Source organism: Sceloporus undulatus, chromosome 1 (genome assembly GCF_019175285.1).
Source record: "Sceloporus undulatus isolate JIND9_A2432 ecotype Alabama chromosome 1, SceUnd_v1.1, whole genome shotgun sequence".
Taxonomy (NCBI): domain Eukaryota; kingdom Metazoa; phylum Chordata; class Lepidosauria; order Squamata; family Phrynosomatidae; genus Sceloporus; species Sceloporus undulatus.
The window spans coordinates 202,968,745-202,994,119 of record NC_056522.1 but is presented as its reverse complement, the minus strand read 5'-3'; the positions used below and the strand labels follow the sequence as shown (position 1 = coordinate 202,994,119).

The following is a 25,375-nucleotide window of genomic DNA, read 5'->3' as shown; positions in this document are numbered from 1 at the left end:
ATAGGTCCAAAACACACTGCAGAAATAATCCAGTTTGAGACCACCTTAACTGCCCTTGCTCAATGCTAGGGAATTCTGGGAACTGCAGTTTTGTGAGACATTCAGCTTTCTCAGTCAGAGAGCTCTGGTGCCACAATAAACAACAGTTCTCAGGATTCACTAGCATTGAGCAAGGACAGTTAAAGTGGTCGCAAACTGGATTATTTCTGCAGTGTGCTTTGGATCACAGAGAGTCCATTATCTTTACCCACCCACCCTTTGGGTCATCCTATGAATCACAGGCAAGTGTCCTACTTCCATATACAGTGGACTCTTGTTATACGCTGGGGTTTGGTTCCAAGATCCCCCATGGATAACAAAATCCAAGGATGCTCAAGATCCATTAAATATAATTACAGGTTCTTCATTCTTCATTTTTCTCTCATTCTTCTCCTTTCATCCCCTACTACTCCTTCCTTTTCTCCCTCTCCTTTTCTTTTTTCCATTTCTTATCATATCAGCTTCCTTAAACCTCCTCTCCTAAAATCCTTCTCCAACCCTTTCTCCTACTTCTTGAATATTTGAAATTTATACTTTTTTGAACATTTTTTAAACTGTGGATGCTTGAATCTGTGTATAAGAAATCCATGTATAAGAAGGGCTGAGTGTATTCATCTACTGATCCTTACTACAGTTGTCCCTCTTTTTAAAAAATCAGTGATATCTTAAAGTGAGAAGAAGAAAGCATCCATAGAGAATGACATTCTCCACCACTGTCTTCCTTGTGCTGCCTTTTTAAATGTTCAATTTATGCCCATTCATTCTCTTACACAGGAGCTGTCAGTTAGCAGGAAAGTGAAAGAAGGCTCAAGTTTTGCTGTATTCTCTCCAGGCTTCAGCCTTGCTGTATACTATCATATCACTTTACCCAATTATTTGCTCCCTTTAAATTTTCGGTGTACTAGCCATGGGAGAAAACAGAAAAAGAAGAGTTTAAAAAGTATTTCTGAAAAAATCTACAACACATTATTCCCATGCTCTTTAAAGATGAATCATCCTCACATACAACTGGCTTATATAGGTCCATCTCTGGGTTCTGCACTCTAAACATGCATCTGATAAGTAGGCTCAAGTCTACGAAAACACATGCTACCAATCTCTTTCTTTCAATTAATCTGAAAGGTGCTACAAGACCACTTTGTATAATAATTTTCAAGACTAACATGGCTATACATTTAAATATTTAAAGTACTAGATAAATTTTAATTGTCACCAAACCCTTGTGACCCTTGGAAAACTTATCAAAGACACCTTTTGATTTTCAGTATGTGAATTCTTCAAATAGAAATTTCTCTACCAGAGGGAGCATGTTGGCTTTCCAGCCAAATAAAGTTGGTGCCAGTGTTCATGCTTCACTCAATGCTTGTCTGCTGATGCTTGGCCTGAGTGCTGTCATCCATTTTACCACCTGCAGCCTGCCTTCATAAGCAAACCAGCCCAACTGGCACTCATTGGCAGTGGTGCTCAGTCTGACATGAACCAGAGACTGCACTGGATAGAGCAGCTGCAGTATTTGCCACTGCCATATTTATTTCTCCAAAACTATCTCTGGGCCCCAGCATGCATTTGTGCTGTGGGTCAAGCTGAATTCTGATGTATGATTGGCTGGGTATAATAGACTACTAAGGCAGGGAGGGGGACTAAAAAACAGATGAAAGATTCAGCCACACTTGGCCTTTTGGGGCTTGTAGGTCTTTTCATTGGCTCACAAGTCAGGTACAACTGTCCAGACCTATTATTTTTTAATCCAGAACTTTTATTCCATAGAGAATACTACATCAAAATTTTGAGTGCAGTCCTCTGAACTGACTTTAATGCTAGAACAATTTTAAAGCTGTGAAATTAAACAATCCAGTGAAATGGTTGGCCTTTTCTTAATCACTTATCTCCCAGATTCAGTACTCTTCTGTGGTAAAAGTAATTGAAGTTCTGATAGCCAATTTTTAGCATTGTTTTAAAAACTTCAATCTACAGTAGGCCTGCATACGCAGGGCCAAAGCCTATGGCTTGTGAGCTGCAGTAAATGATTTACTCCATTTTGTCAGTCAGAATTTTGCATCTGGTGAAAGAGAAGCAACCTATTTCCAAAAATATTTCTGAACTGGATCATCAGTTTACACAAGGAGCTTCCAAAACTATTTAAAATCAAAAGAAAAGAAACTTTTTTTTTTTTTTGCCTTCACAGCTTTGGAGCACCATCCCTGTTTTACTATGGTTCTTTCAAAGGTATATTTTGAAGCTGGTCAACAGCAATCCAGAAAAAATATTAAATGTTCATTTCTTAATGCTTATTCAGCATTACCTAGGTTTCCATGGCACAAACTATTCAGTCTAAATCCTGTTATTAGTCCTGGCTACAGCTGATTGACTGAATCAAATGCCCAAAGGATTTACCTATGTGTTCACTCACTATTCAACTATTAATTCAGTGGGTTTGTGCCAGTTGGGACTAACCTACACGATTCCAGCTGTCATCTTTCACTGCTGTTATCTACTTGTATTTCAAAAACTGTTAAGGAAATTCTTGGGCAAGTGGCGAACAACAGCTTGCAGAGCTGCAAAACTCAACATTTCAAATGGAAACAAAAACTGTTCATTGACTGGAAATAGCTGGCAATCTTCTACTTATTTATTTCGGTAAGAGAATACTCATGATATTTTCACATTTTCTTCCTTGCATCACATGGATTTCATTTTGATGTCTGCTGAATTGACAGCTGATATTTTGACATCTGTCACTCTTGTACTTACTTACTTTTCAATATTTATAACCACAAGGATCAATATAATATATTGTTGTTGCTGTGTGCCTTCAAGTTGTTTCTGACTTATGGTGACCCTAAGGTGAGCCTATCATGGGTTTTTCTTGGCAAGGTTCTTCAGAGGGGCCTTGCCATTGCCATCCTTCGATGCTGAGAAAGTGTGACCTGCCCAAGGCAACCCAGTGGATTTACATGGCTGAGCTAGGGATTCAAAACTTGGGTGTTTATCACACTATACTCTTATAGTGCTACTATTCCACTTTAACTGCTCTAGCTGCCTCCTGTTGCATTCTGGGATTTGCAGTTTTAAGGAGGGGTATTTAGAATTCTCAGGCAGAGTTCTCTGACTGAGAATTCTAAATACAGTGGTACCCCGGGATACGAAAGCACCGCCTTACGAAATTTCCGGGATACGAAAAAATCCCATAGGAAAAAACTGTTCCGGGTTACGTTTTTTTTTTCGGCTTATGAAAAAAATTTTTGGTGCTTTTCGGCGCTTTTTCGCACGAAACGCGGCTTTCCAGCACTAGCGCCTATGGCTTTTTCGGGTTACGAAAAAAATCGGGTTACGAACGCCGCGGCGGAACGAATTAATTTCGTAACCCGAGGCACCACTGTACCCCTCCTTAAAACTGCAAATCCCAGAATGCAACAGGAGGCAGCTAGAGCAGTTAAAGTGGAATAGTAGCACTATAAGAGTATAGTGTGATAAACACCTTGTTGGTCTCTAGAGTCCAAATCCAAACTCAAACTATACTGCACTGTCTTCCTCATTTAATATATAATAACATATAATTAATACTGACCCTTGCAACTGATTGTAAGGATCTTAGCTATATATGCTAGCTTTAGTAACTGCTCAGGTTTGTTTTCCTTTTCTACATTGATTGTCTTTTCAATAACTTAACTGATTTCATTTCATTTATTTATGGTCATAGATCTCAAGTGACTTCTGTACAATTACATCAGGAATTAACCTGCCCCTATTTGTTTACTGAAATGGATTAGAAAAGTATAGTCTGCAAATTCCAGGGTTATCCTAACCCCACCCTTACTCTTGTCTTTACCTAATTTATTTCCTGCTGACACACTTTTATAATGTTATAAATGCAGTAAAGAAGTCTTCGGTGTGGGCTAAGCAGACCCTTTAATGCTTACTTTAGTTGTAGGATTATAGCCCATGACAGTGCTTAGGCAATAGATGTGAAACTACATATCTAGGCATAAATAATTCCTTCATTTTACCACAGTACTTTTGTGATGGTTGGTGCGAAGAGACAGCAGGTAAGCGATAAGCCTGAACAAATCCTACTCCCTGACACCACTGCTTAGCTCTAATTACAGCTGAGAAGAAGGTGCAACTTGATTCCAGAAAGAGGGCAACCTACCCAATGACATCACCAGACCAAATATAACTTAAAGGCCTGGCATTGTAAGATTTTTTATTGTTACTACACAATGATTTAAGCCACTGGAGAGCTCCCTTACCTGCCCCACTTCAATTATTGTTGTTGTTGTTATATCATCATCATCAACAACAACAACATCTACCAGTGGTGAGAGGATGGGTGCACTGAATCAGCATCCTCCAAACCTACATTCAAACACTGGGGAGTCTTTGGTGAGGCTTCTCTTGTATAAGAACTACAACTCAGAAAAAGCATTTCATTTGATTGCAGTTCTCAGAATCCCCTGATCCATGACTATGCTGGCTGGGAGATTCTGGCTGTTGTGGTCTAATAAAATAATGTTTCTAAATCCCAATGACAATAAAGAAGCAAGAAAACGTTTCCAGCATTCATCTGACACTGGCATTTGGCAACTCATGCCTTCATAATAACAGGAGTACACTTTTGAATTTTGGGATGGACATTAAATCTGCTCTGCTAACTGCAGTATTTAGTCAGGAGGAATTCTCCCTGCTTGCCATGAAAATAAAGTCTTGCTATTTAGGTGACATAGTTTTCTGCAGGGACATATGTGTTCTTCTGGATGCAGGGATCCTAGAGGTACAAGTGAAACGGCAATGTTCAGATTTTTTTAAAAAAATGGAAGAAATGGTTTGGTTGTGGACATCACAGTTATCCCACAAGAGAAAAGATATGAGTTCCTGCATGGTTCACAGAATATAATAGCATAGCCTAAAGCGGACTTTAAAATATTAATTAAATAGAAAGATGAGCCATTGAGAGTATACATGATGAACAGTTTAGCATCCAAACTTTCTAGGAGATAAGGGAATGCACAGATATAGGTTGGGTGACACCTGGCTGAACGAGACTACATGTTAAAGGGATCTGGGAGTCCAAGTAGACCACGTTGAACATGAGTCAACAGTGAGGTGCAGCAGCTAACAAGGCCAATGTGAGTTTAGGCTTTATCAATAGAAGTATAGTGTCTAGATCAGGGGTAGGCAACCCTTTTGAGCCGGGGGCCGGGTTGCTGTCCCTCAGACAACTGGGGGGCCGAAGCCAAAAAATAAATAATTAAATAATTTTTTAAAAATTAAATAAATAAATAAACCGGGAGAAATATAGGACAAAATTTTCAAGTGCAGGGCACTTTTAAAATAAAAAATGGAGGACACGCAAAAAAAAATTGCTGATTTTTAAAAAAATGTTAAGATAAATGCATGTTTCTGAGGCTTCTATAGACAATTGCCCCACCATGCCCCTTGCGCGAGACGCCAAAGGCCCCGACGGCAATTGGCGGCAGGACCAGGCTGGGGCCGGTCCCAAGGCCTCGCTGGGCCGCATCCGGCCCGCGGGCCGCAGGTTGCCTACCCCTGGTCTAGATTAAGGGAAGTAATAGTGCCACTCTATTTTGCTCTGGTCAGGCCCCACCTGGAACACTGTGTCCAGTTCTGGGCATCACAATTTAAAAAGGACGTTGAGAGACTGGAGCGTGTCCAAAGGAGGGTCACCTTTGGTGAAGGGTCTGGAAACCATGTCCTATGAGGAACAACTCAGGGAGCTTGAGATGTTTAGCCTGGAGAAGAGAAGGTTAAGAGGTGATATGATAGCCCTGTTTAAATACTTGAAGGGAGGAGGGAGCAAGCTTGTTTTCTGCTGCTCCAGAGACTAGGACCTGGAACAATGGATGCAAACTCCAGGAAAAGAGATTCCACCTCAACATTAGGAGGAACTTCCTGACAGTAAGGGCTGTTCGACTGGAACAAACTCCCTCGGAATGCAGTGGAGTCTCCTTCCTTAGAGGTTTTTAAACAGAGGCTGGATGGCCATCTGTTGGGTATAGTTTGATTGAGATTTCCTGCATGGCACAATAGGGTTGGACTGGATGGCCCTTGTGGTCTCTTCCAACTCTATCATTCTATGATTCTATGAATGAAATCACACACTTTATTTTGCAAACTAGTGGGCATTCTCCATTCTCTTCTCTGTCTTGCCATTAGAATTGGGGAAGGTGGTTTTATTGTATTGGCTTTTGCTTATGGGATGAGGATCTGTTTTTGTCTTGGCTGTTTGGGCAACCTATATAAGCCACTGCTTTTAGCCACAAAAAGAGCAAGGGTTCCCAATCTGGGGTGCCTGCACTCCTGGGGGGTGCAAGATGGAATTTCAGAGGGTGTGACAAGAGTGGGCTGTGTCCTTGAGTTACAAGTCACAAGTCATCATTCAATTTTTTGTGAATAAATTAGCATCTAATTGCTCAATTTAGATTTGCATTTTTTGCACTGAGTTAAAAGCTTATTTTTTTAAAAGAAAAGCAACCTGTTCACTCACAGTACTGTATGGGGTACAATTTGAGGTTCAGAATTTAGAAATTATACTTCTTCATCTTTAAACGTGGTATTTCTTTCATAGGGGTGTGAGCATTAATCAAACAATTCCTAGGGCTGTGGGGCATAGAAATGGTTGGCAACTACTGCTCTTGTGGGTGAGGCATGTCATGCACTTGGAGATATGATAGCCTCCAAAGAGCACATATTCTGTGGGCAAAAGCCCTTCATAACTATAGAGTGGAGAGCTTTCTTTGCTGTGAAACATTGGCTGTATGCATCAATGAATCTTCTTTTTACCACTCATAAATCCACCAGTTGGTGGATAATTCAATGGACAAGATAGGGGTTCATTGCACAGGATGAGCCCTGCCCTTCCATATTTATATTCAGACCATTCATTCTGGCCCCTTTCTTTCAGGCCAATACTAGTTGAGAAAGGTAAGAATTGTATAGTTTATCTGGCTCAGCAGCTCTTCCCTTCATCTCATTCCCTATGCTTGTCCTATGTAGGCATAATAAGGGTACCACCAGAAAAAGGCCAAAGGATTAATGGGGGAGGGGGGAAAGAATCATAGTATTTCATCATCATGTAGAGGTGTCTTGATCAGCCAAATTTATACTTATGGTTCCTATACAGAAGCAGACTGAGAGAGGAAGGAATTTCACTCATTCTGTAATGGTGGCCCAAAGTTCACTTCATTGATGGAAGACAAATTAATAATGGGATGCAAGTTCATGAAACATTAAAGGTAAAGGTTTCCCCTTGACACAAATGTCTAGTTGTAACCGACTGTAGGGGGTGATGCACATCTCCGTTACTAAGCTGAAGAGCCAGCATTGACAAAAATAACTCTGTGATCATGTGGCCAGCATGACTGCACAGAATGCTGTTACCTTTACACTGAAGTGGTAACTATTTATCTACTTGCATTTATATCCTTTTGAACTGCTATGTTGGCAGAAGCTGGGACTAGTGTCGGGTGCTCACCCCATCATGGGATACTTGGGCCTTGAGCTGCCAACCTTCCAATTTTACGTTTGTCAGAATTTGCGTCTTAACCACTATGCCACTACATCAAGAAACATTAACGGTCCCTTTAAACTTGTAAAGAATGCACTGGAGTCCCACCAGTCTATAAATTTCCTAAGGAGATCATGTGCTAAATAGGATGGAGATTAATGAGCAATATAAATGAACTACAAAAGAGCAAAATGATTCCTTTATTTTTATTCCACAAAGTACTCATGACTTGTGTTTTACAACTACATTATATTGGGAAATAAATTCAGTGTATGGAGCCTCAGCTGAATCTCCTTACTTATACAGCTGCTTCCCTGGTTCTTTTCTAAGTGTCAGGAAGAGTTTTCTGAGACTACAAACCTATATACTTGAATAGTATGCTGTTCTGCATATTTTTGATCCCCTGGCTGCTGCTCAGCTTCCTTTCCCTTCCATTCCCTCTCCTCAGTCAGCCTTCACTGTCATTTAACTCATGCCATGCATCTTTCCTTGGATATATTATAATGCCCTATCTGACATGATGGCACAATAAACATTTGTAAACAAAATCACATGAAATGACACACACAATCAGATCACTAAATGTAACTGCAGGCAAATAAATCCATGAGGACAAAGAAGGAAGAGAATAATACTGAAAAGAATCACCAGTCAAGGAAAAAGAGGCCGCCACACAGAATTAAAATAGCACAGAATGTCTGTGTACAGGCACTAGTTATGAAGCAAATATCAGAAATACAAAATTCTGTATTTGGTGTGTCCTTGGTCTACATATTTTGAATAAATGAGAAAGACCAATAAACCACAGCAGAGTAAAAACTAGCACCAGGTGTATGCCAAGGATTTTCCAAAATTGTTGACCAGTTATTGATATGATTCTACAACACATTTAAGGCTTAGTAAAATAATGACTACCATGGAATTCCTGTTTTTGGAAGCAATCCTGCATCTCCAGATACTGCTTAAATCCATCCTAAGTCACCTATAGAGATGGAAAATTAAGGAATACTAAACCCGGGTTTCCTGCCAGCTCAAATTTGGCTAGTCAGATTTTCATTTTGTAACTAATCTAGAAAACTGTCAGTGTTTAGCCAATTTTTTTGCCTGATGATGAATTGATAGATAAACATTCCTTCTGAAATATTGATAACATCTTTCTAATACAAAGCTAATGAGCCCAAAAGATACCCAGGGGATCAATATGTCTCTTCTTCAGTAGGGAGACAGCCAAGAAAATAAATCTTAACTCACTTCATTCATCAACATTTTAAAAGAACTGCAATTTAAAACAATTATAGACCTTTTAAATGTATCAAATGCTGTTGAAATTTTTAAACAAACAAATAAACAAACAACTACTCACTGTTATTATATCCCATTGCTTCACTGTGCAACTGGGGAATCTTTATTGTATGGCTTATTAAAAAGTCAATAGCATAAAGCAACACTTAATGACACATTTATGAGTTGAATCATCAGTATGTAGACAACAAAGCAGCTACATAAGCTTTGTGAGAAATAGCATGGGAGTGCCACTAAAGATTTTAAATTATATTGGGAATAACATAATACAATAAACATCTTATTAAATTAATAAGATGTTTAGTGGCATGTGCTATTCCCAACATGATTTTCCATTTATGACCTCATCAGCTCCTTCTTTTTATGAGAGGCAAATGTAGGAGAATGAAAGGGAAATCTGTGTGACTGCCATTCTCCCCATTATTATTACACGGTCTGCCCTTCCCATATGTGGGGGATCCATTCCAGACCCCCCACATATGGGGAAGAGCGTATGCTTAATCCCCATAGAAAAAAATGGGGCACGTGCTCATGGCAGCGCATGGGGCGTGGGGTGCGAGTATGTGCCCCATTATTTCTGACTGGGCTTGCCTTCCGCGTAAGCTCAAAACTGCAGAAGGCAAGCTTGCCTATATGTACATCCTTATACATTATTTTCACGCTCTGGACAAACTTAAATGGCATTCATTCCATGCAACATATTGGTCAACTACCAGCTTTTTTTCTGCAAGCAAATCTCTAATACAGTATAATCATTTTAGGATCTGAACACAACCACTATTCTGACATTTGAGAGAAAGACAAGGTATGCATGCACAGTAGTCACAGGGTAGGAATAATTGTGACCGACTGCAAATTCCCATGTTGACTATATAAAGTGAAATAGAAATGTTTGTAGTCATCTCATAACACTGAGCACCCTTTAGTGACATATGCATGAGTAACGAAGAGAGTGCTGAAAATCATGTTAAAAGTAGAAAAGAATGAGGTGACAAGCTTCATGTGCTCTGAGATGGCCAACTGTGTGTGTGTGTGTGTGTGTGTGTGTGTGTGTTTTTAAAAGCCCAACATTTTTCAGCCTCAGTAAGAAAAGGCCTTCTTCAGGGGCCTTCCACAATAATCACTGGAGTTGGGAACACTCTCCAAAACATGGGACCATTGCTCAATGGTCCTGTTTTTTGGAGAGCATTCCCAACTTGTAATTTCTGTGAAAGTGGAAGAAATAAAAGAAGTAGGAAGAAAGCAAGACAATTTAGAATTACATTCAAGCAATAAACGGAGAATTTGTTTCACATTCCTGTTACAGCAGTAGGGTATCACCAATCACAATATACCCTGTAAAATTTGATAACCAACAGAGTTATTGAAGAGAATCCCATTTGTTAACATACTTATATCTTAAACTGAGTAAAAGACCCAATCAATACTAGATGGAGAAAGCAGAGTTCTAGCCAGAGTAAAATAACTAGTCAATACTACTCCAAAAACCAATTTAGCTGGTCTGCATGTCAAGTTTGTACCTCTGCTGAACAGGTACAGTTGTAATCCTAGCATTGTTCCAATACAAGCATAAAATCACAATTCAATTCCTCTGGAATGTACACAAGCATGTATGCAATATATACAGTAACAGAATTTAACTGAATTAATCCTTTAGGTGACAACTCACAATTATAATTACTTTAAGTATATTTTCCAGGGTCTGAGATAGCGGGCTGTACATTACTGATTCCAATGAAGAGCACAAAGAGGTTCATGAGAAATCATGTGAACCCGTGAGGACTATCACTGGTTCACATGATAAGATGATAGGATGAATCATCCTAGAACAAACTAAAACAAGAACCCTGTAAGAGTGTTCTCCCATTAACAAATGAAAGAGAGCTGAGCGGAGGGTATGCGTGCACTTATTCCTAGTCTTAAGCGCAGCTAGTCCTTGTTTTCAGTGAAAAATGGTTCTAAAAAATGTGCAAAGGAATCTGGTTTCAAGAAATAAAGTTGTGCATCAAGCTGGTGCAGAGGATAAAGTAATTTTAGATAGCAATTGTACTAAAAGTTTCATATTTTTCTTGGGGTAAACAAAGGATCTCCCATACTGTATTCATCAGTTAGCCAGAAATCGGCAATACAGAATTGATCTCAAGGTATATACACAGACAGAATCTCCACTCATTTTAAGTGATGTTTTTATCATTAATCATAAAATAAACAGTGCACATAATCAGTGGCAAGGATTCCTGGCAAACAGACTAACAAATGATTATCACTGTTTTACAAATTATTTTAGCACTGGGGTTTTTCATTAGGGAATACTTAATAACCAGTATATCGAAATAATTACAGCAAATACAGATACCACTGCGATTCCATTAAACCTACCCAGTATAACTATTGCCCCCAGACTATACATCAAACATACTGAAGTAAATCAAGAGGGTTAAAAACAGCCATGAACACCTCATCAAGAAAAATAAACAAATCTGGAAGAAACAGACTCACCTCTAGCACTATTTTCCAATATTTTACATGCTTGCTCCATGACATTTCAAGTCATTCCCGGTGGAAAGGAATAATACGAATCATAATTTATGAACTGCTGGACATCCCTTTAGTTGAGAAATGCCTTAAAAATATCTATTGCTCCATTCATTTAAACAACAAAGTTTAATACAACAGAGCAGCGACCAAAGGTAAGGTCAGAGCTGCAGGTGTTGTGGGTTTGGGTACACTATCTGTGTAAAGCTGTAGTGGAAAGTAGGACTTTGATGGCAAGACTTTGCTAAATAATAACCATCCTTCATCATATGAACTAAACTGAGTAACATGCTTCACATATTACGTCAGGGTCAACTAGAGGTTGCATGGCAGACAGATGCACTGGACTTGAAATTAACTAAAGCTATGAAGAGCCTTGCTTTAGAAAAGCTGTAATAGGTGTGTGTCCCAGGAGAGTTACACAATGTAATCATACCCATATTTATTTGGACCATATGAATTATACAAAAATAAGCATGCATAGTATCAGAGCATAGAAATCATTTATTACTTGTTACTTTGGTAGTTCCAGTAACAAGCTGAAATAGATTTTTTTCCTTTGTAACAACCAAGGATGTGATGCAGTACTTTTCAGGGGAATGGGAATGGGCTATGTGCCCATTACTCATTCTTAGATGTGTGTGTGTGTGTGTGTGCTGACATGGGATGCTGCCACTCTGCAGAATTAATGCAATTTGACAACTCTTTAACTATCACGGCTCCATGCGATGGAATTCTGGGATTTGTACTCTGTTGTGGCATCAGACCCCTATGACAGAGAAGCCTAAACATCTCACAAAACTACAAATCCCATAATTCCATAGCATTGGCCCATGGTAATTAAAGGGATGTCAAACTGCATTAATTCTGCAGTGTAGATGCCAGCCTCATTCTGAGCAATGGGAGGGTGAGGAGGAAGGGTCACATGTAGTAGAAAGGCTCCAATGTTAAACAGGGCAAGAGTCTAAATAAGATTTATATGGGTTATTTTCAGATGTTATTATCATTTGCTTTAACAACTGTACAAACTAATTTAAAATTAGTTTCTCTTCTTGAACACATACTCACAATAACTATGTAAAAGGACTGCACAATGTATCATATGGCCACTTTGTGGTCCAGAGTTGGTATGCAGCTTTGTCGGCTTCTTCCATGGTGACCTTCCAGGTTCTTTCTCCCAGGAGGCAATGAAATGCACCTTCTGGGAGAAACATGGGAATGTCAGCCAGTGGGGTTCAAGGTGCTGTTTGAATCCCATTGTCTGATGAGCCTGACTGGAGTAGGTGGCAGCTTTCAATCCAGTCAGGTAGTAGGCTATATCTACTGCTGCCTTGTTTCTCGGAGGCAGTTTTTCTTGGGGCACCAGTTCTGCCTCTCACCCTTGGTTTTCAGTTTCTGGGTTGGCCAGAGCTTCAGTTTGCATTGCTTGCCTTTGCTTATAATTTTACATGCCATTGTCCCAACTTGGGGGCAGTTGGCATAGGGCCAGGATCTGGGACATTACGTGGGTGCCCTGTTAAGGGATATCTTAGGAGGGTCCCCTTATGGGACTTGGGGGTCTGTGCTGAAGGAAATGGGAATCCCAGTTGTGGGATGAGGTGTTTCTGGCACCTCCTTCTGGGTGCAGAGGGATCACACTGGGGTACTGCTGCCTCAGGTGAATCTGTCCTGCTTCACTTTCAGGTCTGGCTCTGGGTCAGAGCATCATTTCATTGATCTACAGGCAGGTCAGCCAATGCTTGGATCCAACCCATGCATTTGCCATCCCATCTCTTGCTGTAATCAATAAATAGTTGAGGCCTTTTTTCATCCAAAGGAACTTGTGTATTTGTGTTTATTCTGGAGTTAACTAACCTCTGGGCATGCAGATTCTTACATCAACAAAACAGTTCATAAAAGTAAAACTTGTTTCAGTGTATGTTTGATTAAGACTGTGTTATTACTCCCCAAATAATCACCATACACACGCTAACCAGTACAGAGTGTTGGGCTGGGTAAAGAAATTAGTTCCAGGAATTGTTTCATTTGGGCTTAACAGCCAGACTGCTGGGAACTACAAATGGATGGGAATGATGCAGCCCTCAAGAGGATGTTGGATTCAGCTGCCAGCAGTTAAAGTCAGTACTGTATAGGTAATAATAAAGAATGCTGGGATTTGTTGTTCAAGAACATCTGGAAGGCTGCAAGATTTCCACTTATGATATAGATCAGTGTTTCTTAAACTTTGGTCCTCCAAGTGTATTGCACTTCAGATCCCAGAATCCCTGAGCACTGGTCAAACTGACTGGAGTCTTTGGAAGCCAAAGTCCAAAACATCTGGAGGGCCACAGCTGTAGATGATTATTTAGACGTAATGTCAACAAAAACTCTTAGACTTCCTTCATATAGAATCACTCATACTTTTGTCTATTTAAAATAGGCTGTCATAAATGTCTTATTTAAGTTCTACTTATTAGTAATTTGGATTCTCAAATGCTAAAATAAATGGGACATCCTGGCATTAAGTCAAGTACCTGTACTGCTAAAATATTTTTATAAGTGAGCAAGCAAGCAAGCATACTCTTTTAATACATTTAATGATTATGGCCATACTAAACCTCTGCTTTAGATACGTTTATATATGTGTGTAATTACTTCAATTTTGAATGTTTAAAACTGAATGTCATTGTAAAGAGTCGTGCAACATTTGAGTAAATGCTGTTCACTTTAAGGCATTATAGATGATAAACAGCAGTCTCCTGCCAATCCAAACCAGATGCCAGTTGCATCTGACTTATTCACTGGTATGTTTTCCACTTTGAAACCATCACATGAAATACCTCAGGGATAGGTGCAGTGCCTATTATTGTCTGTTAGTAACTCTTCCCTTGGCATCTGTTGCGTTGCTATCAACAATAACTTGAACATAAGATTTTCAGGTGACAACCTCAGTGGCTATTCTTTTGTTGTGAAGACTCTCTGTTGTTATGGAGACAACAGAACAGACAAAGAGGGATTTTCCTCATGAGAAATGTTAGTTACATAGACAAGACAATTTACTCTGTCATATGCTAGCTGAAATTTGATTCACATATATGTGAACACTTGAAATGGAAATGTGTATGCCAAACTCAAAGTCTAGAAACTGAAAGGCAAATTTAGTTAACAGAGGAAAATCTCCCATGCATTTTATCACTTCCTTTGGGAAGTCCTTAACAAGCTATTCAGAAATCATCATTACTAAATATTTTCATCTTGCCCTTTCTTCAGTTATTGTTACAACCCTGTCAAGCAGATTAGGGTGACAGTTAATGACTGCAGCACCATTTACTCAATGAGCTTTGTGGCTGACCAAGAATTTGAACCCGGGTCTCTGACTGTAGCTGAATAAATATAAACAAGTTTATTGAATAGCCCGAGGGCCATTTCAAAATACTCAAAACATAGTAATACAACAATGCCACACACATGACTGTAGCTGAATATTGGAGCTGATTGATGTTGTGCTCATAAAATGGTAAGCAGCAACTCTTGAAACCTAACTGAGACTCAAACTGTCCATCACACAGACATATGTAGTCAAGAGCTAATTTTACGGCAGGGTTCAAATGATGTGACACTTCAGTTATATAATTTGCCTACAAGTAACTGCTACTATACCTTTGAACAGATTTGGTCACACTTTACCTTCTCCATATTCCTGAAGATACATAGAAGAGTTTGAAAGATTCAAGTAAGATTCTGAGTGACTGACAAGCTTCAATTTTCATTTTAAGTGGCTGCAAACATTTAGTACTCAGCTGCTGGGATAAAAAAAAATGTTCTGCCCATGTGTTCCAAAAGCCAAGAAAGAATACAAAACTCCCCCCCCCCCCCCAATCTGTTTTTATGTTCATATCCTAACTTAGAGAGTGAAGTAACCTTGCAGCTTGAACACTCTGGGCTTAGCACTGCCAGTACTTGCCAGCTATAGCTTACTAAAAGCTGCTCAACAAGAGCTATTAACCTACAGGAATTTGTACAGCACAGGCAGCTGAAGAAGTGCACCCCATTTGTGTAAGTTTTATGCAAAATATGCCAGCTCCATGATTTTAGTGTGCCCAATGTGACCTTCTGTGCTGTGGAAGTTGCCAAGCTCTGCCTTAATCCTTGCCATCATTTTAAACAGCTGCCTGGCTTAGAAAACAGCCATTTATAAGCAGAACCACTTGAGATCCCTGTCATCTTTATTGCATACTGCATGTTCCTGTGAAGTCTAAAGGCTTACTACAATGTTTACTCAACATATTCCGTTAGAATATTTACAGATGTGTGGAAAGATCAGGATTGAAATTGGTTGTTCAAGAGTCCTTGAAAAAGAATTCAGTTTGAAAGGCATTTGGTTTATTATTATTTTTTCATGTGTAGCTAGCAGTTCTTTTTTTCTGCAGAACAAAAGAGAATGTGGGCTGAATGTTATCTGTTGTACATTTGGACTTAGCAAAGGGTTGGATAAGACTTAAAGGCACACAACAACAGCAACAATGAACATAGAGGCATACATTTTATTGTCACTTTCTCATTCTACTTTCTCTTTTTGTTGGGACTGATTCCTAGGCAACTGAAGGGACCGAGGCTCAAGTGATTTGCTAAGTTAATCTTTTGTGTCCTCCCCACCTACCAGTGTTCACCTAAAAGGCCACTTGAGAGGCTTTAAAAAACAAGGTGAGGGGAAACTGCATGTGTTCAATATCATGCGCTGCTTGACCTGCATTTTCTTGAAACATGTCACTCACAGATACTATGAGGCAGGAAGTCATTTATAATTTTCCTGTTTTTTTAAAAAAATTGCCTGTTGCATTCGGTATAATGTTAGTACTGTAGTTCAAAAAAATATTCTTCAGTTTCACTCCCTGAATCTGAATCATTTTTGTCACCAGATTTTTCTTCAAAGATATAATCTTCAAAGCCAGAACTTCTCATATTCCAGAGGGGTAGCTATGATAGTTTGGCAATCAAATACAATGAAGCATTCTGTGGCAACTTAAAGACTAACAGCTCCGTTGGAGCATAAACGCCCTTGGGTATGTATCAGGTGCTTTACAGACTGCCCAAAACAGCGGTCTGCCGGCACCCTCATTTGCTTTGTGGAGGAGCCTCCGCAGCCAAACCACACAACTCCTCCGCGCCGCAAAAAGCAGCTTCTTTTTGCGGCGCCATTATGATGCCACAAAGTGCCATGGGTGCACTTGTGGCATCATAATGGCACCGAGACGTGCGGACGCTAAGCGTCTGCTACGTCAAAATGGCAGCACCCATGTAGAATGGGCACTGCCATTTTGTACGTGCTCGGCGCGTACTAGGGTTAGGGGCGTCCGGAAAGGGCGCCCCTTTCTAACCCTAGCATGTGCCGAGCACGTACTTTTGGGCGGTCTGGAAATCGCCTCAGATGCAAAGTGGTTTGTGTAGCCCTTCAAAACTTACATCACAAAAAAGTGTCTTTAAGGAGTGACAAGGCACTTATTTTGTTTTTGCTTCTCTTCTAGAACTCCTCCCCACCTCCAGTTGTCAACTGGAATTTCCTCAGTTGTCTTTCAGATGTTCAGCTTCTTGGAGGAATTAATCAAAAGCAGGGGTAGGCAACCTGCGGCCCGTGGGCCGGATGCGGCCCGGCAAGGCCTTGGGACCGGCCCCAGCCAGGTCTTGCCACCGATTGCCGCCAGGGCCTTTGGCATCTCGCGCGAGGGGCACAGTGGGGCAATTTCTATAGAAGCCTCAGAAACATGCATTTATCTGAACATTTTTTATAAAATCAGCAATTTTTTTCGTGTGTCCTCCATCTTTTATTTAAAGAGTGCCCTCCATTTGAAAATTTTGTCCTACATTTGCCCCAGTTTATTTATTTATTTAATTTTTTTTAAAAAATTATTTAATTATTTATTTTTTGGCTTCGGCCCCCCAGTTGTCTGAGGGACACCAACCCGGCCCCCAGCTCAAAAGGGTTGCCTACCCCGATCAAAAGTTATACTCATCCCACATCTATTGGCCCATTTGTGCAGCCATGTTGATTGTTGCATAGATTCCTTTACTCTTACTTCTTTGCTCTGGGTGGCCTTAAGGAGCTTTGAGATGCTCCTCATGAAAATTCAAAATCAAATTTCTTCATGATGCCTGTAGCATCCCCAACAAAGTTTCCAGGTTTTTTTAAAATACCTTTTAATTGATTCAGAGAACTTTTCCATGATCTGATCATAGTGGCATACTGATGAAAAACAGTTACTGACAAATGGAGATGGCTAAATGGAAATGGGCATCAACATAAAGGAACTTTCTCCTGAAGCATCTAGTGAATTAAAACCATTCATGCTTTTAATGTTTTGCAAAGCATTAATTTTCCTATTCAAAAATGAGTGCTTAATTCTTTGAATAAGAAGTCATGTCACACATTTTAGAAGCCCCATTTTGAAGACTTCTTAGGTAGAGAAAATCAGTATTCAGTGTATAAAACTTTTATCTAGTGGCCCCATCTTGGCTATGGTCCTCTTACACCAGTGAATGCTCCTCTACACTGACATTTTTATTCATAGGAAGTTAGTATATCAGGGATAGATGCTATGTCTTTGACATGCTAACTTTCCATGTACTAGTGGGGGTGGAATTCAATGTGATGGCACTGAAAAAAATATGCCCCATTCCTCTGGATAGTTCTAGGAAGCTTGTTACATAAGAATATATACACATACTCAAGCAGTGAACAAACAAGTCACAACTATTGTTACCAGCTCAGATTTTTACATGCAAGCACTCTGATTACACATCAGGTAGATACTCCAAAGCTGAAATGTACTTGGGCAGCTCCTGTTAAACAACAATGCTGCTTGGCTAGCGACAAGCTGCTTCTGAAAAGCAGTGCACCAGGTGCAGCTCCTGACCACCAACAAAAGGCTGTCAAAGCCAATTCTTATCTGTTTGCTCAGGTTTTCTGGCAAAGACACGGCGAGTGCTCCTGTGTAATGTGTTTGTTTAATGGAACAGATACTGTTGATACAATTCTGATAGAAAACCTCTTCACTTTGGCTATTTGAAATAGGTAACAAATCCGCAAATACCATGTTATCTATTCTGTGGGAGCTAGCAGACCATTTAAATCAGTGTTGCAAAACATAAAATAGATCTTCTGGACTTGCTGCATTTCATTCATGGCATTAAAACTTCTCCACTGTCAGACATAAGCAGAGGTTCAACTGTGATTTTAAAACATAACAATATTATGTATTAATATTATATATACATAACTGCCTATTATATATATATTGTGTGTATGTGTGTGTATTGTATGTTATATACACAACACTTGCCCCATGTGTTCAGAGAGCCATACATCTACCATTGGTTCTGTCTAATCCCTAAACCAGAACAGTGTTTTGTGCAGATTAAAGTACACTAAAATGAGAGAGGTGCCTATTTCAACTGTAAGACTGGGCTAGTTATGCATTAAGTGCAAATAGAGGATACAATTAATGAAATACCCAAACTCTTACTTAAAGACAATGGCCAGAAAATAAATCTTCTATCTTGCTTCATCTTTTCTAAGCTAGAAAAGCTGGCTGCAATCAAATCCCTAATGTACGCTTCTGCTCTTTCCTTTGATGTAAACAAAGTTCTCTCCCAATGCTCTATGCAGTCAATAAAAAATCCTTGCAATTCTAAGACTATCAGGTGATATCCAGGGTCAAGAATACCAGGTGAGAAAAAGCACTTCTACCGTGGTACAGCATCATCCACTTTCTTGCATTAGTTATGACTTCCCCAATGAATACCTGAAGAATGCCTTCAGGGGCTGCCTCCAAATTCCATTATAAACAAGTGTGCACTCACAGATAGTATTTTGTGACTTCAGTGTCTTTCTGAAAAGACCATTTTGAACATTTTAACAGTTACAAATTCACTATATTAATTAAGAAGGCAAGGGAGAAAAGACATTAAGAGATCAGAGTACAGATTTGTGTTGCCAAGTGAGTTTTAACTATACTGTAGATTCCAAAGGATTTCAGTGTAGCCACACCTATAATTCTTCATATATAAACCATATAAATTTCATAAAAAGAACTAAAGTTTGTGGACACTTGGGACCAAACTGAAAAAGTTAATAGCATGAAAAATTCAAAGGCACAGCTGTGTTAATCTGGAAAATCAGTGTGCGAATGAATCTTGAAGCACATTTGAGACTAACGGAAAGAAAAAAGCTAGCAACTGAGGAAGTAAACTCAGGTCTACAAAAGCTCATGGTACCAGCGTCTTTCTTTCAAAGGTACTACAAGATATCTTTGCAGCATGAAGACTGTAAGAATATACAAGTCTGGGGGGTGGGGGAGAGATATCTGCCAAGCTTAAACGTTTAAGTATTTTCAGCACAAACTTTTGTTCATCTCAACCTATTAGCAATTGTCCAAGTAATATCAAAAGATCTTCCCTGTGAAATTTTCATCCAAATAAACTCTTCACTGATAAATTCCTGTTCCCTAACTAGAAGAAGCTGATCAGAGGTGTCAGTTAAAGGAGTCCAAGTACAGAAGGTATGCAGTCAGACAGCAAGGCAACTGACTGAGTTGAGCTGAGCCTTCCAGCAGAAAGACAGCTGTGAAACATAATTTCCTTTCTCTATAAGCTGTTACTTCCTCTTCAACATTTCTTGGATGTCTTAAGGCCAAAACAGAATGTACTTTAAAAGTGTAACTGCATGGCTTCATCCTTTAATGTAGGGGCAGGGGACCCAATCTGACTGGAACTGTGAGAGGAACATCAATTTTTGCCTTTGGCTGTGGCTCTAATCTACTCCAGGGGGTCCAGGTCTGCAATTTTCGTTGTCAAAAAATTAAACTAATGGATTGCTTTGGAGCACTACAAATTGCAGGCTCAGATTTCCCTAACCCAGTCCAGATTGGGAGCAGAGGTAGAAGCAAAGGAATAATACTGTCAGCCTCCAAATGCAAGGTCCCATTATCTTAATGTAAATAAGAAAAATAAATACCGCACAGTTGATAGCTACCTCTTCAAGGTATTATTTACTACTCTCGACACAAAAAACATCTCCATTAACAAACCAGTCAATGGAGCTACCACTGCTGTGCTGATGAGTCCCCATGATCACAGTACAGCTGTTCTGGGACACCAAAGTGGCCAAGAAAACAAGTCAAATACAGTACAATGAGGCAGGAGAAGAGCAGCCAACCCTAAGGGAAAAAAACAGAAGCAAATGGAGCCTGGGAGTTCAAAAGCTTATCTGAAAAGGAAAGCCTTTACCTACTGTAAAAAGATCAAATGAAATGGGAGGAGGATGTTTATGCAAATCTCCCATCAGGGAGGTCTGTCAAAGTGTAGGCACAGCTGCTGAGAGAGCCTTTTCTCAAGTTCTCACCAAACCCATATCATAATCAGGCAGGTATGGATAGATTTACTGGGATCAAAAGAAATCTGGTGCAATACAGTACTACATATGGTTCCACTCTGATGGATTTCCAGGAATGGGTTGGTAGTGGTACATTCAGGCTGCGCCATCCTTAGCATGGTGGAACACAACTGTAGACACCAGAGATGGGAAGCCAGAATACTGCACAGCAAATTGGGGCTGATTCACTCATACTCTGATCCAGTTAGGCCATCTGCGATTCTGGCCAGTAAACTTTTTATCAGCGGAACTACAGCTCCAGAAGGGAAAGCCGCTTTAGGGCAACACCAGGCAGTCTAACCAACTAGGAAAATTTTGCTTAGTTTGATTTTAAGAGGGAAATGGGGAAATGAAAAAGTGGCCCATATTCTAATTTTCATCTGCCTTGTATTTATTGCTGTAGTGTGTTAAGCATATGCTTTGAATACCACCACACTGAAAAGATTTATAATTCAATCTATAAATACCCTTCTGATTAACAGAAGGGAAAGGTTCCTAGTTTTGTAGGAGCAGCAGATAATGTGACTGTCTATGTTTAAGCCCTTTTTATGTAATCAGAATTCTCTAGGATTTGTGTTCAATTTTTTATTTTTTGCATCTATCTCATCATCTGTTACTAGCTGATCTGCACTGATGGGAAATAACTTTTAAAACACACTGTTAGATGCTGGTGCTGCTGGTACTTTTTTAAAGAAGGAATTTTTTTCTTGGTCTTCAGGGAAAACACACAAACCGAACTCCTAAATATGAAGATGAATAACAAGGAAGGAAGGAAGGAAGGAAGGAAGGAAGGAAGACTTTATGTAGTGTCGTTACTATCAACTCTTCTGGGAAAGACATCTTTAAAAGGAGCATGAAAAATACAGTACTATTAAAGAAGCTACTAGTGAATGACAAATAGAATTCCAGAAAGTTAAAACTGAGACTTCTGAGTAAAGTAAAATAGGGTGGATATTCCATATCTAGTTCAAAATACACCCTGATCCTGAACACACCACATTATCAAGTGCCACTGCAATCAGTGCACAATACTGTCTTGAAGACTTGGGTGTAAGTCACTAAAAATAAATGTATGAAAGAGTAATTGTCTAAAATGATAAGCTGCTACTTGAATAAGCCAGTTACGGAGGAGAGATATCAATAGGAAAGGGAACAGTTTCACAAAAGCTGACATCAGACAGTTTCAAAATCAGGGTTCTCTTCTTTTCACATGAGGTCTTTGTCTGGTCATATGGGAAAAAGCAGAGTATAGAGGCATGAAACATCCAGACAGGAGATAAGAAAAGTAAAAATGGTGCAGATTAGATTATCACATGTACATGAGATAGGGACAGGATCGCTCTCCCATCCTTATCCCTTCTGGGGGGAGGGGGGGGGGGAGACAGGGTGAGATTGTGCAAAAGCCTTTCATACTGTACACGCTGATCTTGTCAATATCCTGTAATCGTGGCACTGCATTAACACGAATTCCCATTAATGGAAAATGCTGGAGTGATGCCACTTCAATGGTGGCTTACTAAGCTTTCCCCTTGTTGTTCCTTCATCCTTCTCAGAAGGAAGACCAGAAGGTTGCACTAGCAACCAGCCAGCCCTGCTGCCACTACGAACACATGCATGATGACTCCAAGTTCACTGATGTCCATTTCCTGCTTTCTGTTGAGCCCTGATGCCAGTGGGTTGTAATTGATAATTTAAGGGACTTTGATAGGGGAGGAGAGGAAAAGGCAAGGTGAACCCAATGGAGAGTCTATAGCAGCTTTCTGGAAAGAAACTGTAGCAGCAGGGCTTTAAAAATATTAAAAATTATTTTCATAGAGGCATTCTTTTTCTGTGATTACACTACTTGCTTGAGGAAGGGATCAGGCCCTGAGACTCAACATGACAGCTGAGCATCTGTGAACTCTATAGCTGGCAAGACACCAGATGACTTTTCATTAAACTGGGTTGTCATGTGGATTAGGCAAAATAAATAGCAGATTTTACTTCTGCTCATTAACTTCCCAACTTTATGCAGCTGATCTACTTCTGAGTGCAAACTAACATCATATGTGAGTGATCTTCCACCTGCTTTCCCAACCACTTAAAGGTAACTAAACCTCTGTGCACATTTAGCCAGTGCCTGTTGTCCTATGATGTTTGTACAGGAAACTGGCTGCATGGGTGGGATAAGAAGAAGAAAAAGGAAAGAGGATAGTAATAGGAAAAAGTTGTGTGGGTGTGTTGGAGAGGAAGCAGCTGTGTGTAGAATAAAATAATATTTGCATTGTACTTTCAATTAACCATAGTATTACATACTCATTACATAGTTGTAATCCTTATAAAAACCCAGTAATGTGTTAGTATTTTCAGATAGGAAGGGGACTGAAACTGAAAGAGAATAGCTTGCTTAAGGCAAGTAACTGGAGTGAGAATTCAAACCAAGGACTTCTTGGTTCATCTCTCTGTCTCTTAGCGAACTTGATATGTGTGTCTAAAAAAGAAACTCAGCTGAAAAATGAATTTAATGAAGACATTTCTATACGGTGTAGCTCTTGGGGATATTATTTATTTATTTAAGACATCTCTCAGTCCACTAGCCCCCCTGAGGTGATTACAACATATAAAAACATTTAAAATGTTAAATACATAGATTAAAAACTTCTAAAACAATCAGATAACAACCTCCCCCCCAAAAACCTAACATAATTTAAAACCAGACAGTCAAAACATAAAGAGACATTTCAATGATCAAATGCCAATGAGAACAGCACAATCTTAACTGGCAAGCCTAACTTTCTTTGACAGAAGAGATAGAGTTTAGAAGAGTTGGAAGGAACTAGCCTAGGTTCCTTTAGTAAGGAGTCCCATGGGTGCTGCCAGGACTGTCATATGTATACACCAACTCATGGAGTATTGAGACATACAAGAATGCCTCCAATGAGGATCTCAAATTTTGAGCAGACTCATAAGGGAGTAGTCAGTCTTTCAAACATCTTGTCCTCAAGTTGTTTAGGCTTTGTAAGTCAAAACCAGCATGTTGATTTGAACTCAGAAGGGAATTGGAAGCTAGTGTAGTTCTTGTAAAACTGATCTCTTAAAAGCACATGCAGCAACAGTCCGGCTTCCACATTTTGCACTACTTGCAGTTTCTAAATACTTTTTAAGGGCAATCCCTCAAAGAGGTCATTACAGTAGCCTATTTGGGAGGTAACGAAGGCATGAGCCACTGTGGCCAGATGTATCCTTCACAGGAAAAGGAGCATCTGGCACATCAACCAACATGGAGCAAAGACATTTTTGACTGCCACAGCCACTGGGCCAACCAGGAGCAGTGCCAGGTCCAAGAACCATGAAACTGATTTTGCAGAGAGAGTGCAATTCCCACCGAGAACAGGTTGTGATCCCAACCCCAGGTTAGCTTTCTGACTGACAAGCAGCACTTCCATCTTGTCTTGCTGGAACCTTAGTTTATTCACCCACATCCAATGCTTTACTATATCCAGACAGCAATTCCGGATTTCCACAGCTTCCTTGGCATCAGTTGTGAAAGACTGATATAGCTAGGTGTCATTAGCAAGAATAACTGATAGCACCCAACCCCAGATGACTTTTGGGGGGTTGAGTGCCATCAGTAGTACTTGCAGATGACACCTTTCTCTCTCCTGTTTGTCTGTCTGTCTGTGTCTAGATAGATGAGAAACAGTACTGAGCCCTGTGGAACCCACAGGCTAAAAGCCAAGAGGCTGGGCTGCTATCTTCTATCACCATCTTCTAGGAATGTTTAGCAAAAAACAGACTGGTGCCACAGAAGTGCCTCCGAGTTCTGTATCATTCAAACAGACACAGAATGATACCATGATTGGTATCCTCTTGTCTAGGACCTGGTGCCATCATTCTCCAAGGCAAGCAAGACTGTTTCCCTGCCACAACCAGGCTTGCATCCAGACTGGAATGGATCCAGGAAATCCACTTCATCCAAGAAAGAGTTGTACTACCACCACTTGCTCTAAGACTTTACTTAAGAAAGGGAGAGCAGAAAATGATACTTATCCAGGGTGGTGGGGTCCAGTAAAGTTTTATTTTGGGGAGGGGTACTTCTTATAATTTGTTGTTTTGGAGGGGTTGGAGCATAGCGCTATTTCAAAGAAACATTTACAACCTTCATCACACAGCTGGCCAATATGCATGTGACAGCATCTCAGCTTACCCCTTTCTTAACTTAGAGCCTCTGGCTCACCATAACCCTTCCTTGGAACCCACTATAGCTTTTTAAACAGAAATAGGACAGCTACAAATACACAGACATGTGCAGGAATGTGGTCAGTAATTCCCCTGACAAAACAGCTTCAGGCAGCATATCAATATGAAAAAGAAAAAGCAGTTATTTCATATTAAAAACAAAACACTGCTAGACCAGTTAACTTTCCTAGCCCACGTAAATTATATTTGCATCCTTTCCTAATCTTTTCCTCAACTCACACTGCAATCTCTCCTCCCTCTCTCCTCCTAGCTGTCCAAAATGCTAACTACTCAATACCATCCTCCTCTCAAATTGCTAAAGCCTCCTGAACTAATACTTACCAGCTCCT

At 39.9% G+C, this 25,375-nt stretch overlaps 1 protein-coding gene across 6 annotated transcripts in view; it reads right to left on the bottom strand.

Annotated features, from left to right (window-relative positions):
• ZNF385B (zinc finger protein 385B) overlaps positions 1-25,375 on the bottom strand; it is a 185,319-nt gene that overhangs the window by 99,312 nt on the left and 60,632 nt on the right. The window contains exon 1 of one of the 6 annotated variants that reach the window (XM_042461607.1): positions 11,366-11,499. The exons of the other annotated variants lie outside the window; for them this stretch is intronic. Coding sequence (XP_042317541.1) covers positions 11,366-11,405 — 40 coding nt within the window. The 5' untranslated portion in view covers positions 11,406-11,499. Of the gene's footprint in view, positions 1-11,365; positions 11,500-25,375 lie in introns of those variants that run through there. 6 annotated transcript variants of the gene reach the window in all.